Here is a 16892-nt window from a genome sequence, read left to right as displayed (position 1 = left end):
CCTTCAAATTGCGATTGGGGAACGCTTCCCTCCAGCGGCTTTCCGGGTGCCGGTCGAACATGATGGGCAGGTATTCGTCAACGGGGACCAGCTGGCCGAAAGGCTCGCCCTTGAGCAGCTTCTCGGCTCCGCGTTTGCTCAGAATGTAGGACAGAGTCCAGTAGGAATACTCGACGTTGACCAAGAGTTGGCTGCCCTCCACCCAGGTCTCGTTCTCGTGCTTGAGTCTTTTGCGGCCGAGGTAACTGTATAATGTTTAATATGAAACCGATTAGATAATCAGCAAATGGTTGGCGCTATTTTTGTTTTTTTCGCTTCGACACATCACACGGATTGGGAGCCGTCGAGCTCAGCGTCAGGACAACACGTTTCTTTTTTTTACCATCACGAATAGTTGGACAGTATAACACTGAAAGCTCTAACCAATAAGACTGATAGCCTGCTGGGAAATAGGATAAAAGGAAAGCGACAACAACAACAAATGATGGCAATAAAAATGGCCCAAAAAAGAGAAAAAGGCGACTGATAGGGGGGCGCGAAAGTTACGTTGGAAAATCAATAAAATTCGGTGAAAAAAGAAAAGAAACTATCGGAGTTGGAGCGGAAATCAGAGAGAAAGAGAACAGCGGTGACTGTTATTTTTATTCTGTTGGCTTACATCAAGTCCCAGTCGACTTTCAAACGATCAACCTCGTTGACAAGATCGGCCAGCTTCTTGACGAAGTTGGATTCGAAGCGGATGTCGTCCTCGAAGATGATGCTGGATGAAAGTTGTCGGTCGACAATCTGAAGAAATGAAATAAAAAAAGAGGAATGGATTAGAAATAATTTTTGAGTCGTCAACTCTATATACAAGTTTACGTAATCGATTTTTTTGACAGGGAAATTATGTGATGCATAATAAATAATTTATAACTTTAGACTTTCACTTGAAAAATGAAATTGATGGTCGAATGTAAAAAGATTTTGGACTTTAGGAATAATTTTTGCGTCAATCACTTAGTCAACTCCACACCAGTGACGCTGATTGAAATTCAAAATCGCAAAAGCTGACGTAATAAATCGATTATTTGACAGGGGAATGATATGATGCAAAAGAAATATTCGATAACTTGTGATTTACTTATGAACTTTTGATTTTTTTAATAAGAAATCTTCGATAAGTTCAGATTTTCAACTTAGAAATGAAATTGATGGCCGAAATAAAAAAATAAAAATAAAACGGAAGTGACAAACTTCGACTTCTGAATGAAAACTAAGATTTTTGAAGTTGAATTATTCACAGTACCTCTTGCCAAATGGCGTAGTGACTGAGGAAGCATCCGATTTCTCCCATGGTCATGGCCCTGAATTGATGAGAGGGGGAAATGGAATCTATTACATCTATGATAGGTTAGTTTACATATGTTATACAATACCTATGGTGATAGGGATCGGCAAAGTTGGGGAGCATCCGAATACCCAACGAGGCGACATATGAATCATTCAGCGATCTGGAAATCCAATCAAAAATTTACACAGAAAATAAATTTAATATTTTTGAATGAGATTGCGGTTTCCGTTTGACTGTCACTTGTTACTTAACCTATATGACGCACTTGACTAGGAAATTATTCCACATGCCATTTCCAATTCATAAAAGAGCGAAATTCAACCCAAACTTTTAAACTTTAGCAGTTATGCCTTTTATAACGAATTTTGAACTATTACGCAGTCAACACGTAAGACACACGTAACGGAGCTAAAAATACACATTTAATAATGTTGCAGAAAACAAAAATCCAGTTGCGATTTATGGACTAAATAAATTCACCGAGCCAGGCAACGACAAAATCTGGGTCTTTTAGAAATAACTTTTGACTTTTATATCGAACGGGAGTGTCTTGAGTCGAATTGTGTCGCCATAGCGACGCACAAGATGCAACACGTTGCTGGTAATTACAATAGCATCGAGCTGGTAGCGCGAGTGGCACACGCGGAGTCCATTGATTTTGCCTTTTAACAATGTACTACAAAAGTAGCTCTGCTGTAATAATATCGGGTTATTTTTATACATCTTACTGGGCTACAATAAGTTCGTGTACTATAATACAAAAGCCAAAGACGTCCCAATTGCATTGTCGTTTGACAATTCCCAGTGTGCAGGAATATTTCCCGTACATAATAATAGAGTAGGAATACATGTATGCCCATACACGAGGAACACAATGCACATGTCTAGTTTTCTTTATATCCTTTGTCGACTACGTACGCTACTACGTCGGCTCAGCGGAACCAAAAATCGCGTTTCTCTCAACAAGTCAAATAATATATATAACCGTATATAGTTTCCTTTTCTCTAGGCCTATTCTTCTTTGACACAATCGATCCCCCTCACGCACGTATCCCATCGTGATTCTTTCCGACATCTCTTCTTCTTTCACAAAAGGAAAAACGTGAAAGTTACATCAGCTGCAGTCATTATTCTATGCAAATATAAGGGCAGCTGAATCCCAGTAACTCGAATGATTAGGTTAAACAGCAGCCTTTGTACGCCTTTGTAGTGACAGCTGATTCAATTTCCAACATAGAAGCTTAGGCATATTCAAGACGCTTCTTTTCAGTGTGAGATACATCACGAAAAGCCTAGATTTACCAAAGTCAAAAAGTAGAACATCAATTCCAAGTTCACAACACGAGATAACAGGTGAAATTCGTATTGGCACCAATTGCAATCGACCTTATTAATATTAAAATAAAAAAAAATAGATTTGGCGGTTTTTTCAAATCGATTCGTATGGACTAAAGGAAAATATTTGAGTTGGGAGTTTTATAAAAATATTTTTGATCCGGATGGTCGCCGAATGTCACGTCGATTCAATCTTTCAATTCAGTTGCTGAGAATGGCTGGGGTAAAAAGAACCGTAAATCCGGCGGTCGTTGGGATTGATCGATCGCGCTGTTTCTAGCACATAGCAATGTATAAATGTGTGTGCGTCGATGCGTCAACCACACGACCAAGACATCGGCTCTCCGTACATTTCTTTATTTAACACAAATGTAGGTCAGGGAGGTTGTGCGATAGAGTTGGATCAACATTGAAAAGTCTAAATATCTTTTTGCACGATTCTATATTCCAACAGAAGCTTGGAAAAATCAATCCATCAACGTTCCATCTGTAATTTTGTTTGTTATTGACATTTTTTGATTAGTTTTTTTCTATCGAAGACAAAACTTGAATAGCCTAAGCCAGACATGTCTGGGTCGTTTCAAAAAATCCGACTCTGCTTCTGACTGTGAAAAACGATTTCAGAGGTATAGTCGCCTATATTGGAATGACATGATTTGAATATCTGGCTTTAATGAAGTTTAGAGAAAGAATGTCGAGGACCTGATTTCAGTACCATCATTTTTCAATCAAGAACTTGAAAAACAAAAAGACAATATAATCCTTTAGAATCTAGGAACAAAGGGATCGTTGAAGTTGTCGTCTGAACGTCAAAAAGTCTAACTCGTATATATTTATTTTCATAATCGTAAAGGATTGGCGGTGGAACCAGTCCAACTAATGAAGAAAATAATTTTCTTCTCTCATTACCGGTGAACGGTACTCTTATATTGTCCCTGTGCGATTTCGCAGCCACAGTTTCAACATCTTCCGTTATAATCCGACTAGTTCCGCATGGATCCGCGGAACGGAAATGGTACGGCGATAATGAATAGACGGGAAAAGGAAAAAAGAGGATTCCGACTTTGATTGGTAGCTAAGTTCGCTCGGCTGATGGATTCGATCCGTAGAGTTCCCGGTGACCTGATCTAAAAAAGTACAAAGTTTTTGTGCGATTTGGCAGTCGGTGAACGACCGCTGAGCCAACAGCAAACAGCAAATGTCGGTTGCGTGACGATCACGTAATCAAATAAATCGAATTGGGGGTCTATAATAGACGAGGGGGGTTTCACCCATACACTCCGTCGATCTCTCGACGGATCGTGAAACCTTTCCCCCCTGCGGACGTGCCGATGCCGATCGTTCAATAAAATTCGTCGTCCGCATTCCGTCCCTCTCCTTTCGAGCCTTTTTTTTCATTTTGGGCAAGCGAATCCGCACGAAAGAGCGCCGGTGAGCTCAATTTATCCAAGTGCTTCAATCCATTACATCCGCGTATATACAGCCGACACTAAATAATACGCGGAGAACCTTCCAGTTCCAGCAACCGCGGGGGTAATAAAACGAAAAATGCCGGACAACTATACTCTAATAGCTAGTCGAGTTGTGTCGCTAAAACAGACACACAAGTCACAAGTGGTTTTTTCGAGATGTTTAATCAGAAATTAAAACGTTTCCACTGAATATAGTGACTTTCTTTTTGATACCCTGATAAACTGTTACATAATTTTAAAGGCCAGCAGCCAAAAGTGATCCAATTTCCTATGGGACATGAAGAGGAAAGGTCATTTCTGGCCAGCATCTGTAAGCGACCGACTAATATACGAATCTCTAAAGCGATATAGGTTCTTATATATTCGGCGCCATTGACGGAATATACAGCAACACTATTTTCAACTGTGTGTTTTCGCAGTATGCAGATCCTGCATAGCGTGTGTGACGCGGGAGCAGCGTGAAAAAAACAAAAAACAAAATAAAAGCGACGAATAATAATATAAAAGGCGCGAGTCCAAAAATTGTTGTTTAGCATATGGAAAACACGATGGGCTATAAGGGAAAAAAGGCGCGGAAGAAAGAAAAACAAGGTCTATCTCGTTTGTTGACATTTTGGTACAGCAGCAGCACATCCAAGCAAAGGCTGTTGGATGTTTAGATTCATCCGCGGAGCCGTTTGCATGCTGAATAAGGCAGTATGCCAACGAGAGGAGCGCAAAGGCCTGGATAGATGGAGGACGTTATACACGCAGCAGCAGCAGCAGTTGGGATGTACCGAAAAGACTCGCCCAAAGGGATCCCGAAATTGGGAATAAGGTGATGGCATTAATGACGGGGCATAAAATAAACATGGCGTCTCACAACAAGGCCGCCAGTTTGAACGGCTCATTTCATCTATTGAAGCAAAAGAGTCACAGGGCCTGAATAGATGTTTTGCTCTGTTTAGTACATGGATCCATTATTTCAGGATACGTGGAATCAAGCTCTACCCAAAAGTGCGGATAATTTAAGTCAGGACAGAATATCTATATTTATCTATAATTGCAGAATCAAGTGGGGAAGGATCGTTAACAAGCTCGACGGCAAAAGGAAGAGGGGCGTCAAAGAAAAACTCAACTACTCGACAACTCTCTCGCACTCGTAAATATTGAGAGTCGCGTGAAAAAGTCTCGCCCCCCTTAGACTCTGTTGCCCATTGATGTCACGCTCGAATGACGTTAAGAGTTAACTGTAGACTGAATAATACAATCTTTATTTGATACACTTGACGTTGATTCTGCTCATCATTAAAAATCTAAAATTTGAAACAAAAACATTCCGTCATTTTTTTTTGAATGAACTTGCGTCATTCAATTTCGTAGAATTTCGAATTCAATACTTTAGGGAGGACGCGTCATTCACAAAACTCTGTTGAAAAGCCAAGCAGGATCTTGCATTGATATCGTATAGCCAAGCCAAAGGCCAGCAGCAGCAGTCCAAACAGCCTATATTATATCAGGCGGTCACAACGGAAATGTCACTCAACATTATCTGGCGCGAATTTCAATTTTGCAATGGCGTCATGCAAGTGTACAATACGCGTATAATACGACCCTTTTTTAAATTTAATTTAAGACGGGAAAAAAAGGTGCTAAAACTCATGGCAGTGGTTGGCATGTTATTCATAAAGTTATAGTCTCATCAAGTAATGATGTAACGGAGCTCAAGTTTTCCATCAGCAAAGTCTATATGTTTGATATCCATAATAGACGCCGTATAGGTTTATCTTGTATGAAGCCATAACAATAATGAGGCATCAACAAAGAACGGAAGGGGCTTGTCAATCACCAGTTGACATTTGTTTCGATAGCCTGCTGTCAACTATAGTGACACCAAATATAAGCTCATTTACTTCAATATGCCGAAGTGACGGCGAATGAAAAACAAAAGAAGACAGGAAGTATAGATCACGACAGTGTGGGAGGCTCATGACATTCGATAGATTAGGTGTACCGGTACGACAGTTTCCGGTTGACAAAGTCTCAACTAAGATTCTATTCCATTAAGATCGGAATAGTCTGAGAATTTTAAATCAGCCGATCCGATTCGGAATGATACTACGTATAAAAGATTAGATAGAACCGGATAGAACGTAGAATGGATTACACGTTCCTCTTAACTTGGCTTTTTCCCCGTCTCGTATGAACCACGCATGCAAATTCAGTTTCGATAGACGTCACTCCGTTATAGTTCGTATATCTCTTGGTTTCATGTTTGAAATGTATAAAGACCAAAAGTTAAGCTCTGATATACTCCTTTCATCTAGGCTATATAGACATTCGTTATTTAGTCGGATTTGTTTAGGTGATAGCCTCTGTTATAGATCCGGAGGAGGAGGCTAATGGGTGTGTGTATCTAGCTCGACGCTGTCTTCCTTGAACAAGAAGAAAAGGTAAACTCTCTCTCTCTAGTCTCTTATGCTTCGGGATATGTTTCTTATTTTGTGCCGTGTGTCCAAATCGACTCGATCAACACGTTTTTTAAAAATAAATAACTAAACGAGAGCCGTGGAGAAGAGTGGGCACAGCTGCTAAACAATCGACGCCAACAAATAGCCAGCGCCCCCCGTCTTTCCTCTATATGCGCAGTTGATGCGCCGAGTGCTTGTGATTTATTTTTCCCCATTCTGTATAAAACAATTGTCCGCCCAGCAATCTCGTTTAGAGTCAAGAGTAATAGGGGTGGAAGAAAGCGCAATGAGAAAAGAAACCAAAAGAGAAGATGATACATCATTTTTCTAGGTCACTGCGTATCATCTATACAAGCTCGTTTGAATTTGGCGCGCTCAAATTCAATTAGACTTTCGCTGGAATTTTGGTAGTAGACAAACTGCTGTAAGGCTTCTCTGCTGTCGTTCGACTTCCTCATTGGCGTGTATATGTCGATGCGTCTTTATACAAGCTGTACACGATCGGAAAAATCTCCACCCAAAAAAGAAAACGGCAATATTCGATGGATGTTGATTCGCCCCCTTGTTGTGCGTATCAACAAAAGACTTTGATGACTATTAAGATTCGGGGAGAAATCAAAAATAGAAAAAGTATAGTTTATAAAAAGAAAAGGATATACACAGAATGCATATTGTGATGATGCTGGCAGAAAAAAAGAGCCTTTTAGAAATCACAAACAAGGAACTTTTGAGATTGTTGACCCTGGGTGTCGTTTAGTTTCTCTATTACATGTTCGAAAATTCGTTTGCCATCCCAAAGGACGCCACAGACTATATCTGGGGGCTCAATCAATGGCCCCTTGTCACTATCTCTCTCCCAACTTGTCAAAAAGTTTGTCTTATACCTAAGTGGGTAGCCTATAAAACTAGAGATGAAAAATTTCCAAAAAATGGAAAGTGTCATCAAGCTCTTGTATCAAGAGAGCTATAGCGAACGCTTTGAACTGTTTGAACAAAGACAGACTGTGCATTTATTATCGTATAGATGCTGGAAAGTCTATCAACTTGAATAGAGCAACGGCGTCAATCAAATTTCGCCTGCTGCCAGTCTGCGTGATCGACGAGAGAAGCCAAGCCGATAAGTTTATAAGCCGATTGCGAATAAGAAACATGGTAGATAGATGGGAAAAAGGTATGACGCTATACATGTCAAGTAGATGGTGCACCAATATTCTTGTTGCAGATGAAAGACAAAAAGGAACAACTAGAGACGATGTGAAATAAAAGATAAAATGTGTACAACATTGACACATTTTTCTAAGGAAAAGAATTAGATTCTTTGACAAAGGCAGCACAGTCGGTGGTTGCCTCATTGTGATTTATGTAGGAGATATTAAGGTATGCCGCCCATTTGTTATCGATTATTCAACCGTTTCTATAAAAAAGATTAAGATTCTATCGTATATATTATTCGTTCGCCCCCTTTTTCCTGTCATTCGGTCTTATTATCATAGAAATATTTATTTATGACGCGGGGACCAAGAATATATCAGAAAAGAAAGCCCTGGTATATTATATTGTGTGACCGGCTGGCCAGCACACACAATTCCGGCTTATATCCATGGTGGGTTAGATAGAGGCGAGCCGAGCGGAAGGAAACTGCTGCTGGTGGGTGGGGGTTGAACGACGCTACCCTGGACTATCCTCTATCCTCGTGTAATGAAAAAAAAACGTTGATCAAAACCCAAAGAAAACAATCCAGTGTTGTGATAGGATGAACCATGCAGCACAATTCCATCGTCTATTTCCACTTTTTTTCATCAAAATGTGTCTGTCTACATGTGCGCAGGTTGACAATATCAAACTTTCACGTTTTTTTTTATTTCTTTTCTACCGGTCGATGACGATGGAGGATATAGAAGAACGCGCAACGCACCTCACTGGGCGTCTGTTCAATGTCTACAGCCCGCTGTACATGCAATTTCTAAGAATGTTGTTGAAGCGTGCCAGCATCTTTTTTTTCGCCAGAATTTTCCGGATGAAATTCGTAAAGATGTGTCTCTTTTACTATTGGTTTCATGCTAAGGGAAATTCAATAAGTAAGAGGATTCAACAACATGCTGGTTGTTTGCCACATATTCAATTTGACGAAACCTTTTACATCATAGGCCTCCGGCGACAGGACGGTGGGGGTATATCGGCATATTTACATAAACACCACTTGATAAATGGAAATGCAAATAAGTTTTTGAAAAAGAGCTTTGGCTATCCGTATACCGCCGACGACGACGGTATAATATATAGAATGTGTGTGCGCACACACAAGAGCGGCTCTCCTTGTGAAAGTATATAGTTAAAATATTGGGGATATCTTTTTGAAAAAATCAAAATAATATTGTCATCCTAGCAACCTGCCCGGCAACCGACCGTATTGTCCGAGTCTCTGTTTGCGGATGAATCGCCAACATTATAGAATTGCGCCCGTTGCTTCAGTGATGGACGCAGACGGTGAAATATATAGATTGTCGTCGGGCGAGCTCCGCACAATATCGCCAGCAGCCGTCCCAAGGTTTCCACACAACAAGTTGAAGACATTTCACGTGCCGACTAAACACACACACAATGGCCCCGACCCCACCCCGATTTATTACCGCCGGAATATGCCGAGAGTCACTCGGTTTCACAAAGTTGGAAGATGTAAAAGATTGGTCGACTGCTGGCAGCAGGAGCCGCATATTTGTTTAAGGAACCCAGACAGCAGCACAAAGTGACAGTTATACACAGTTCAACTTGCATCTAAAGCCTAATCAAATATAGGCTAGCTAGTGGCAGCAGCACATAGTTGGAATGAAATGCCAAAGATGTGTACTTTGTGGCGGGGTTAGACTGTTAAAAAGAGAGACCCATGGGGAGTGAAATGGTGCGTGTAGACTTGATCTACCACGCCGACATGATTGAAACTAAAAATAAAAAGTTGCGGTGGTGTAGGCCTTCAATCGAGATGAAAAGCACGGACGATATGGCGTTCGACATGTCGTTTCATTCGTCATCGCCTTTTTGGTTGTCGAAAAAGCTGCTAGCTGCTAGCTGCTGGGGTAATGCATTCCAAACGACTTTTGCTAGCTAGCTAGTGGGGGGTGAGGGGAGTTTATATAAGGCGCGGCGTCTTCGCATCCGACGTCGTCAGGCGCCTGATGCATCAACAACAAAAGGCGGGCGCTATCACAAAAATACGGGAGCGACTGCTGAGACTGCTGCTGGAGGGGGGTATAGTAAATTCAGATGGCGGCTGGCCCGGAGAGCAAAGCATCGAGTGAGAGATTTATCGCATGTTTTGACTGATTTTAGCTCGTCGAGAAGAAGAGTCAGAGTGCAGTATAATAATATCTAAGGTCTAAAAGGTCCATCGAGCCTACTATAAAGTGGGAAAAACGTCTATAGATATCGGACACCACTTTGGGCGCACGACGCAATAGGCTAGTTCGAACAATGCCACCAGTCAAAGGGGGCTTGAAAGATTCCGTCATTTGCTGGAAAAGAAGCGAATTGCGATGACGGGGCCGCCGATGCCCAAAAACAGAAGACTTTGACATGCCCAACACATCCAAAAAATTGTTAGATTATAGAACCTATCCGCCAAGATGTAAAAGCTATTAGTCAAAAAGGAGACGCGGGCAGCACGGTGGGCGGTCAGCCTTTGTCTACATAGAACACACAAGTGAAAGGGCTTACATTATCCGCGTACGCACAGCAGCAGCTATATAGATTGGAAATATATATTTATAGACCGGCCTGTTCTCTAGTAATTTTAAAAAAAAGAAAATGCGATCAACTTTTTTATTTTCTACGATGAGAAAAGGCGTCGGGCATGCGCGTCTATTCAGCATCCCCTCCCCACGCCATGGAATATTAAATGTTCCCGCCCAGTCGAGAGTCCAGCCTGGCAAGATTGTGCCACTGAGAGTGTAGGCGGACAAATATAGGAGCGCGGGCAACATCCAGCAGCAGCGGGAGGAACCGTCAATAGTCGGACAGGTTTCCAGCCAAGCGCCAGCAACTTCACTTTTCTCTTAATAGGCCAATCAGTTGATTGTTGAAAGGTCGCCCATCAAGTCGTTCATTATGAGCGTGGAAAAGTGAATTCCGCCGCCCACGTCATGTCACGTCGCCCAGAGTTGAATTAAAACATTTGAGTGGGGCATCAGTGATGTGGTCGTCTTCGGCCTCGCCGGCCACCGGACTGGAAAATGGAGACGGCGAGATTTGGCCGTGCTTGTGGTTCAACGGCAGTCACGGCATTGGCAACTGCAACAGCAACGCGCTGGACGACGAGAGCCGAGTCGTTCAGGCGGACGATGATGGCCGGGACTCGTCGTCGACGCAAAACATTACGGAAATCTACCAGACGTGGACGCCCGTTTTGATCTTCTTCTGCGCTCTGACGTTTCTGCTCAACGTCTTCATCGTCGTGGCGGCCAGGTGGATGCGCCGCCCGCTCACGCCGACCATGTACTTTAGTTTGAGTCTGGCCGCTGCTGACGCCGTCGCCTCACTCACCGTCGGACTGGGACTCGTTTTCAACAGGTAAACATCATCGATTTCATTCGACGCTCATTTGTCCGTCTCATGAAAGTTGCTCCAATGGATGGATCTCCAATGGAAACTTAATCATGGAGAATCTCCATGGTTAAGTTTTACGTCACGAATCGAGGTTGTTGGCTTTGATGCAACTCAATACCTGTGATATCCATGGTGATATCGTTCAACTCTCCAGACTGTAGAATTTAAGTCTATTTAATATGGCGATGGGATTGAAATACGTTCAACCTTGGGACAGCGGATCTAACGAGACGCTCATTATGACGAGTCTGGATGGCACTTTCTTCTATCCAGCTCGTTGACATGGGACAAAGTAGAAAATGACGCAAAGAATGGACGGAGAGAAACACGAGAAGTGAGAATATTGATTCCATTAGTGTGCCAGAGGATGAATCGAACGATCGTCCAATTAATAGAACATGTCTTCTTCTTCCATCTACTCCCGCTAGCCCAAATGGGAAAGAGATACGGGAGGGCCAAAAATATTTCCGAGGGATCCATTAGGACACAACAAAAGAGACGCACAACCTCCCCACTCGACGTCAAAAGAAAATGAAGGTTATACTTCATCTTACATGTAGGATTTGGGCTTTGTTTCATTCTTTTTTAGGGGTTGCGTGTTTCTTTCCGGTAGCCGCACACGATGACGTTTGACCGCCAAAAGCCTAGCGATTCGCGACCGGAGAATTAGATTTTGATGGAAAAAACAAGAACGCGCAGCTGGATGGCATTTCGCTCCAACGACAATCCTATTGTTACACATAGGGGGGGATGAGAGACATCTAACTTGTACACAAACTCACATGAAACGGACAGTACGCACGAAAAGGTATCTAGACAGACTGCGGTCTAAATATAATACACGTAACAAGTCCCCCCAATGCGATCGATTGTCTCGTTTACGTGCTAATACATCAGCGAGTGCGTAGAGAGAAAAAAGGTACAGTACGATCCAGATGGATGCTTGTCCTCCGGGGGGAAAAGGAAACGACCCAATCACAAGTTGTAACGCTACCGTCTACATCTTCTCTGTTTCATTCGACTAGTATAAATGGTGGCATTTTCTTTGGCTCTGGAAATTGATGTCGGATCTTTCCTTCGGCGAATTCTATTTATAGATGGGCAAAGCACTGCACTTTCGGCTCTGAAATATCAACTAACAAAGTTGGTAGGAGAAAAAGAGATTTGTGAGAAAAGTGTGTGAAACGTCGATAGAGTAAACAGCTGAAAACCCAGCGGGAAATCGACACTTGTGATGAATAAGACAACATGACGAACTCAATACACGTCATATATAATAGACGACTAGAAAGATGAGTGTTACAAGTGCTATCTGCAGCTGCTGGGCCTGTTGACAAACACTGATCGCGTGGGCCCTACAGTACGATGTCAGAGCGACCACATAAACAGTTTTGACACTTTATGGCGTTGGGGAGTAATCAACCACGCCCCATCATCTATCCAGGCACCAAAATATACGCAGTGGGGGGTCGCAGAAAAAATCAATAGGCAGACCGTCAAGAAATAAATGAAAAATATTGTCAATCAATTGCACACGAGAATCGTATAAATGTGTAGTCAGTCCCATACCATACCAAAATTAACCAATGATCAATTTGGCTATTTTTTCAAGTTTACTGCCCAAAGTGTACAACCTTGACATACCGGACTGGGGCCCTTGCAGCATGCTGGCCATGGAAGCCATCCGACTGGCGGCTGTCATCGTCACCGTTTTCCACCTATTAGCTCTGGCCGTCAACCACTACATCGGCATCGCCCGGCCGCTTCACTACGCCGGTATAATCACGTACAAAAAGAAAAATAGAAATGAACGTCCTCTTTTATGATGAGGGCCTTTGATGATGGCCACTGATTGTCTGATTGGTCATTTCCTATCCTAAACACCAGCGCCATGTTTGTGTAGAAAAGAGATGGACAGGCTGGTTATTGTGTGTACTCTTCTGCTATATCGTATATAGTCCAAGATAACAAATGGCGAGCTAATATTGACGACTCGGCGCATATTGCTTTGTTTGTGTTATCCATCCCCAATCTATATCTCTATTATAGCCATCATGACCAAACGGACTGCCAGCTTCTGCATGGCCATCCTGTGGATAGTCCCGAACGCTGCCCTTTTCGCTTACTTCTCATCGATTGAGAATCAAGGATTTCAGGTAAAAATTTAAAAAATCAAATTCAATTAAAAACAGGTGATGATTAAAAACGCGATCGATTCAAAAAAAAAGTCTCAGAGATGCAAAACGGATTTCATCCGAGAGCTGCGCTTTCGTGGACAATACGCCAGTTTCTTTTTCGCTCCACTCATCTTCATGATCTTCATCTACGGCCACATTTTCATCATCATCCGACGTCACCAGGCCAATCGGAGGGCCTTGATCCAGCACGGCTCTCGACACGCGACGCCCATCTCCTCAACAACGGCGGGTGGAGGACACAGCACGACCGTCACAGTCGAAACAGCAGCTGGATCGGCTACTAGTCTGCGCTACCATTCGCATCACCAGTCATCCGTTTCATCCGCCAGACGTTTTCCCACCGTTGGAAATAAGCCGTCGCTCCACCGCCAACGTAATCCAGCTTCCGCCTCGACCAACTCGGAGAGTATCGATCATAGCAACAACGCCGTCAACCGAAACGTCAAGGTAACCCACCACAAACTCAATCAAAATAATAAGCCATTTAAAAGTAGTTAATAATAAACGTTGAAAACAAATGACAGGCCATCATCACTACTCTGCTCATCGTCGGCACGTTCATCCTGGGCTGGATGCCGGCCGTGATTTGGTTCATCGTTTACTGCAAGGATTGCATCGTGACGTTCGAGAGTCTCGATCCTATTGTGACTCTGCCCATCGGCATCACCGTCAACTGTTTGATCGTTTTGAAATCTTTTCTCGATCCCATTATCTACACGGCCCGCATGAAAGACTTTAAAGTAGCTTTCCACCGGATGCGCTACCAGCTGTTGTCGAAATGCTTCCCCCGCTGCCGATGGTGGGGCGAAACGGGCGGCGGCGGACCCGAAGACGACGGGACCATGGTTCATTTTAATCGCAGTCTCCTGCTGGGCAACAATTCAATGGCCCAGTCAACCATGCACAATCTGCCGTCGCAGGTTCAAACGCGTCGCTCCATTCGCTTCAGCCAACCGAAAATCAATCGGACAAACAGCAACGGCGGTCCGGCAGCCAACGATGGACCGTCACGCCAACGCGACCCGCCCGTTGTCGCCGATCAGAGCGAACGCCTCCAAGAGTGAAAACGCTCGCGGGACTTTGTCCGTACACACACGCACACAAAATAAACAAATGGGTTGGAAAAAAGAAGAGGCTTCACACTGTCGAGCTAAACAAGTTGGTTAAAGCGTCTAGAACCAACCAATCGCGTTCTATATCAATATTTAGTCACCCACAACAACCAAAAAATGTCGTTTCACGTTTCGGTGCGCACATTTCTCTCTCTTTTGTGTTCCCTTATGGATGTCAGCAAACCCGATTGTTTTATCGACATGATCTTGTGTCCCCAGCTGCTTTTTTCCCCCTCTGTTTTTGCACCAATCGACGCGGTGTAAAAACATTAATGTAATACATGTTCTATCCTCCTCCTACTCCACCCTGGCGTGAATAACTGCCAGTGACAGGCCCGAGATTATATTTATTTAATATAAGGCTTTAATCTTACTTTCCGTCGACGGCGTTGATCAATTTGTGTTGAAGGCCCAGCTGATTGAGGGACCATTCCATGCGTTGTCGACGCTCCGGACGGCGCTCCAAATTGATGAGGAAAATTTCGTCAAAGCCCAGAGTGCTTTTGACTGGTGGCGTCACGAATTCCGTCAGCTGTTGGTGAGCAGACATGGTTGGGAAGTCCACTATACAAAAAGATGACATTACAAAAACAATCGTCTTATTTAATTAAAGAATTTATTATTTACCCGAAGCTTCCAGCATGATGTTGGTCAACTGGGCGTAGTCATCTTCGATCGTCATAGTCTCGTCGAGTGGTGAGAGAAGGTAGCCAAACTTGATTTGATTGCAAATGTACACTGGAACATCTGAATAAACAATCCCAAAAATGAAATGAAATGTAATGTTATTTAGTGACAAGGCATAACGTACCAGTCCAGTATCCGGAAATGGCAAAGGTGATGACGTCATCGTGAGGCCCGTTGTAGCCGTTGATTTTATCGGGTTTGAACGTGAGCCGCTGGGATTCGACTTGACGGAGATCAACCATGAAACAGGAATGGACGACTATGACGCGATGGCAGCCTTTGTTTTCACGCTCGCGGATCGGTTTGTACTCATCGGTTCGTCGGTAATAATAGTCCAGGCCCATTCCGCACCAGTAATTGGAATACAGACTTAGCGTGTCGAGCATGGGTGCGACGACAGGGTAATTCGTGTTGACCATAATCTTCAGCGTTTGGTTGTTTGTCAGGAAAACATCACAGTCGACAAACTATACAAACAAAGGGCGTGGACGTGTTAGTTATTATGTCCACTTTTAAATCCCTAAATATTTAGACGTGTTTTAACAATTTACCCAAACGAAATCGGCCCAAAGTTCTCGCCCTTTATCCAGGGCTTCTTCTCTTAAATTGATTATGTGTTTGAATCGCTCCTCGGTCCAATTGGTTGGGATTTTATCATCGACTGCGGAAGGGGAGGTAGTGGTCAATTCGTGATAAATGTGGTGGTAGGATTTTTCGACAGAAGAAACCCATTTGTTCATAATCTCCAGACTCTGATCTTGGTTCTGATCGCTCTTGATCCTGTTGGGGCAATGTTGACAAATCAACATCAAAAATTGTGTTATTAATTGACATTATTATATGAAATATGTGAGTCAGCGGTTTCATGCAACATTTTTTTGTTTGTATTACTAGTCCACCATGAAGGGTACACAGATAGAGGAAGCTTCCATTTATTTTTATAAACGCTGTGTGGGCAGTGTCATAGACAAAGGAAAGTTTTAGAGCAAATGTTTTAAATGACTTCCTTCACCAACGAAGCATTGATAAAAGTAATACGCCATGGTCTGGGCTTGGAAATTCTAGAAAGTTTAAGTAGGTCTTCCTACACACATGTACGGCCATCCACTTTCACCCAGAATAAAACAAGATCATCGCTGAGCAGTATAGAAAAAGCCACTCACCAACATTGTTAAAAAGAATGGACACAATTAAGAAACATTGGAACAAGAGGAAAAGATGGAGAGAAAAATTTTTGAAGAATAATCAACACTTTACCATAATGTCAATCTATTTTTGGGGTAGTCCAACTCTTCGAATAATTTTAAGAAATAGGGTAGGGTGTGAGCTTTGTTTCTGACGAGCAAAGTAACGAGAACAGTGGGATCATCGCGAAAGGTGGCCTGTGTGCAGCTTGCAAATAAAAAGACGCAAAGTCCCACTGTAATAAACTCCCCGATGGACGTTCTCATTCTCTTAAGGAAGCGAGCTGCCACGTTGACGCCACGAGTAAGAATGAAGTCGGGACTAGGACTCAAATGTTTCTCAAGGGTAGAGTGCACGAAATACGATCTATGTCTGATAAGGAATTTTACATCTGCTGCAACGATTTCCCCCCTCCGTCCACGTTTAGAAAAACTTTTTGACGCACCCCTCGAGACTGTCGACAACAGAAGACGGGAGTCTGGGACGATTTGTTTAGAAACAAAGAGTCCGCGCAATTTCTA

General features: G+C 42.9%; 2 protein-coding genes across 2 annotated transcripts in view; one reads left to right on the top strand and one right to left on the bottom strand.

The window, feature by feature from the left end:
- Positions 1 to 16892, bottom strand: part of LOC124194930 (glycosyltransferase 25 family member-like) — a 17896-nt gene extending 1004 nt beyond the window's left edge. Inside the window, exons 1-9 of the mRNA XM_046589330.1 lie at positions 16444 to 16892; positions 15738 to 15966; positions 15311 to 15653; positions 15127 to 15246; positions 14874 to 15063; positions 1419 to 1493; positions 1289 to 1346; positions 659 to 786; positions 2 to 245 (exon numbers count right to left, since the gene is read on the bottom strand). Of these exons, the coding sequence (XP_046445286.1) occupies positions 2 to 245; positions 659 to 786; positions 1289 to 1346; positions 1419 to 1493; positions 14874 to 15063; positions 15127 to 15246; positions 15311 to 15653; positions 15738 to 15966; positions 16444 to 16637 (1581 nt within the window). The 5' untranslated portion in view covers positions 16638 to 16892. The remainder of the gene's footprint in view (position 1; positions 246 to 658; positions 787 to 1288; positions 1347 to 1418; positions 1494 to 14873; positions 15064 to 15126; positions 15247 to 15310; positions 15654 to 15737; positions 15967 to 16443) is intronic.
- On the top strand, positions 10570 to 15267 carry LOC124194931 (5-hydroxytryptamine receptor 1B-like). The gene is made up of 5 exons (XM_046589331.1): positions 10570 to 11153; positions 12802 to 12965; positions 13239 to 13345; positions 13418 to 13834; positions 13912 to 15267. The coding sequence occupies exons 1-5, from the start codon at positions 10777 to 10779 to the stop codon at positions 14449 to 14451; spliced, it is 1605 nt and encodes a 534-aa protein (XP_046445287.1). The 5' UTR covers positions 10570 to 10776; the 3' UTR covers positions 14452 to 15267.

This window comes from Daphnia pulex, chromosome 5 (genome assembly GCF_021134715.1).
Source record: "Daphnia pulex isolate KAP4 chromosome 5, ASM2113471v1".
In the NCBI taxonomy this organism is placed as follows: Eukaryota; Metazoa; Arthropoda; class Branchiopoda; order Diplostraca; family Daphniidae; genus Daphnia; species Daphnia pulex.
Note: the sequence above shows the minus strand (reverse complement) of the source record. Positions and strands in the feature narration are given on the sequence as shown.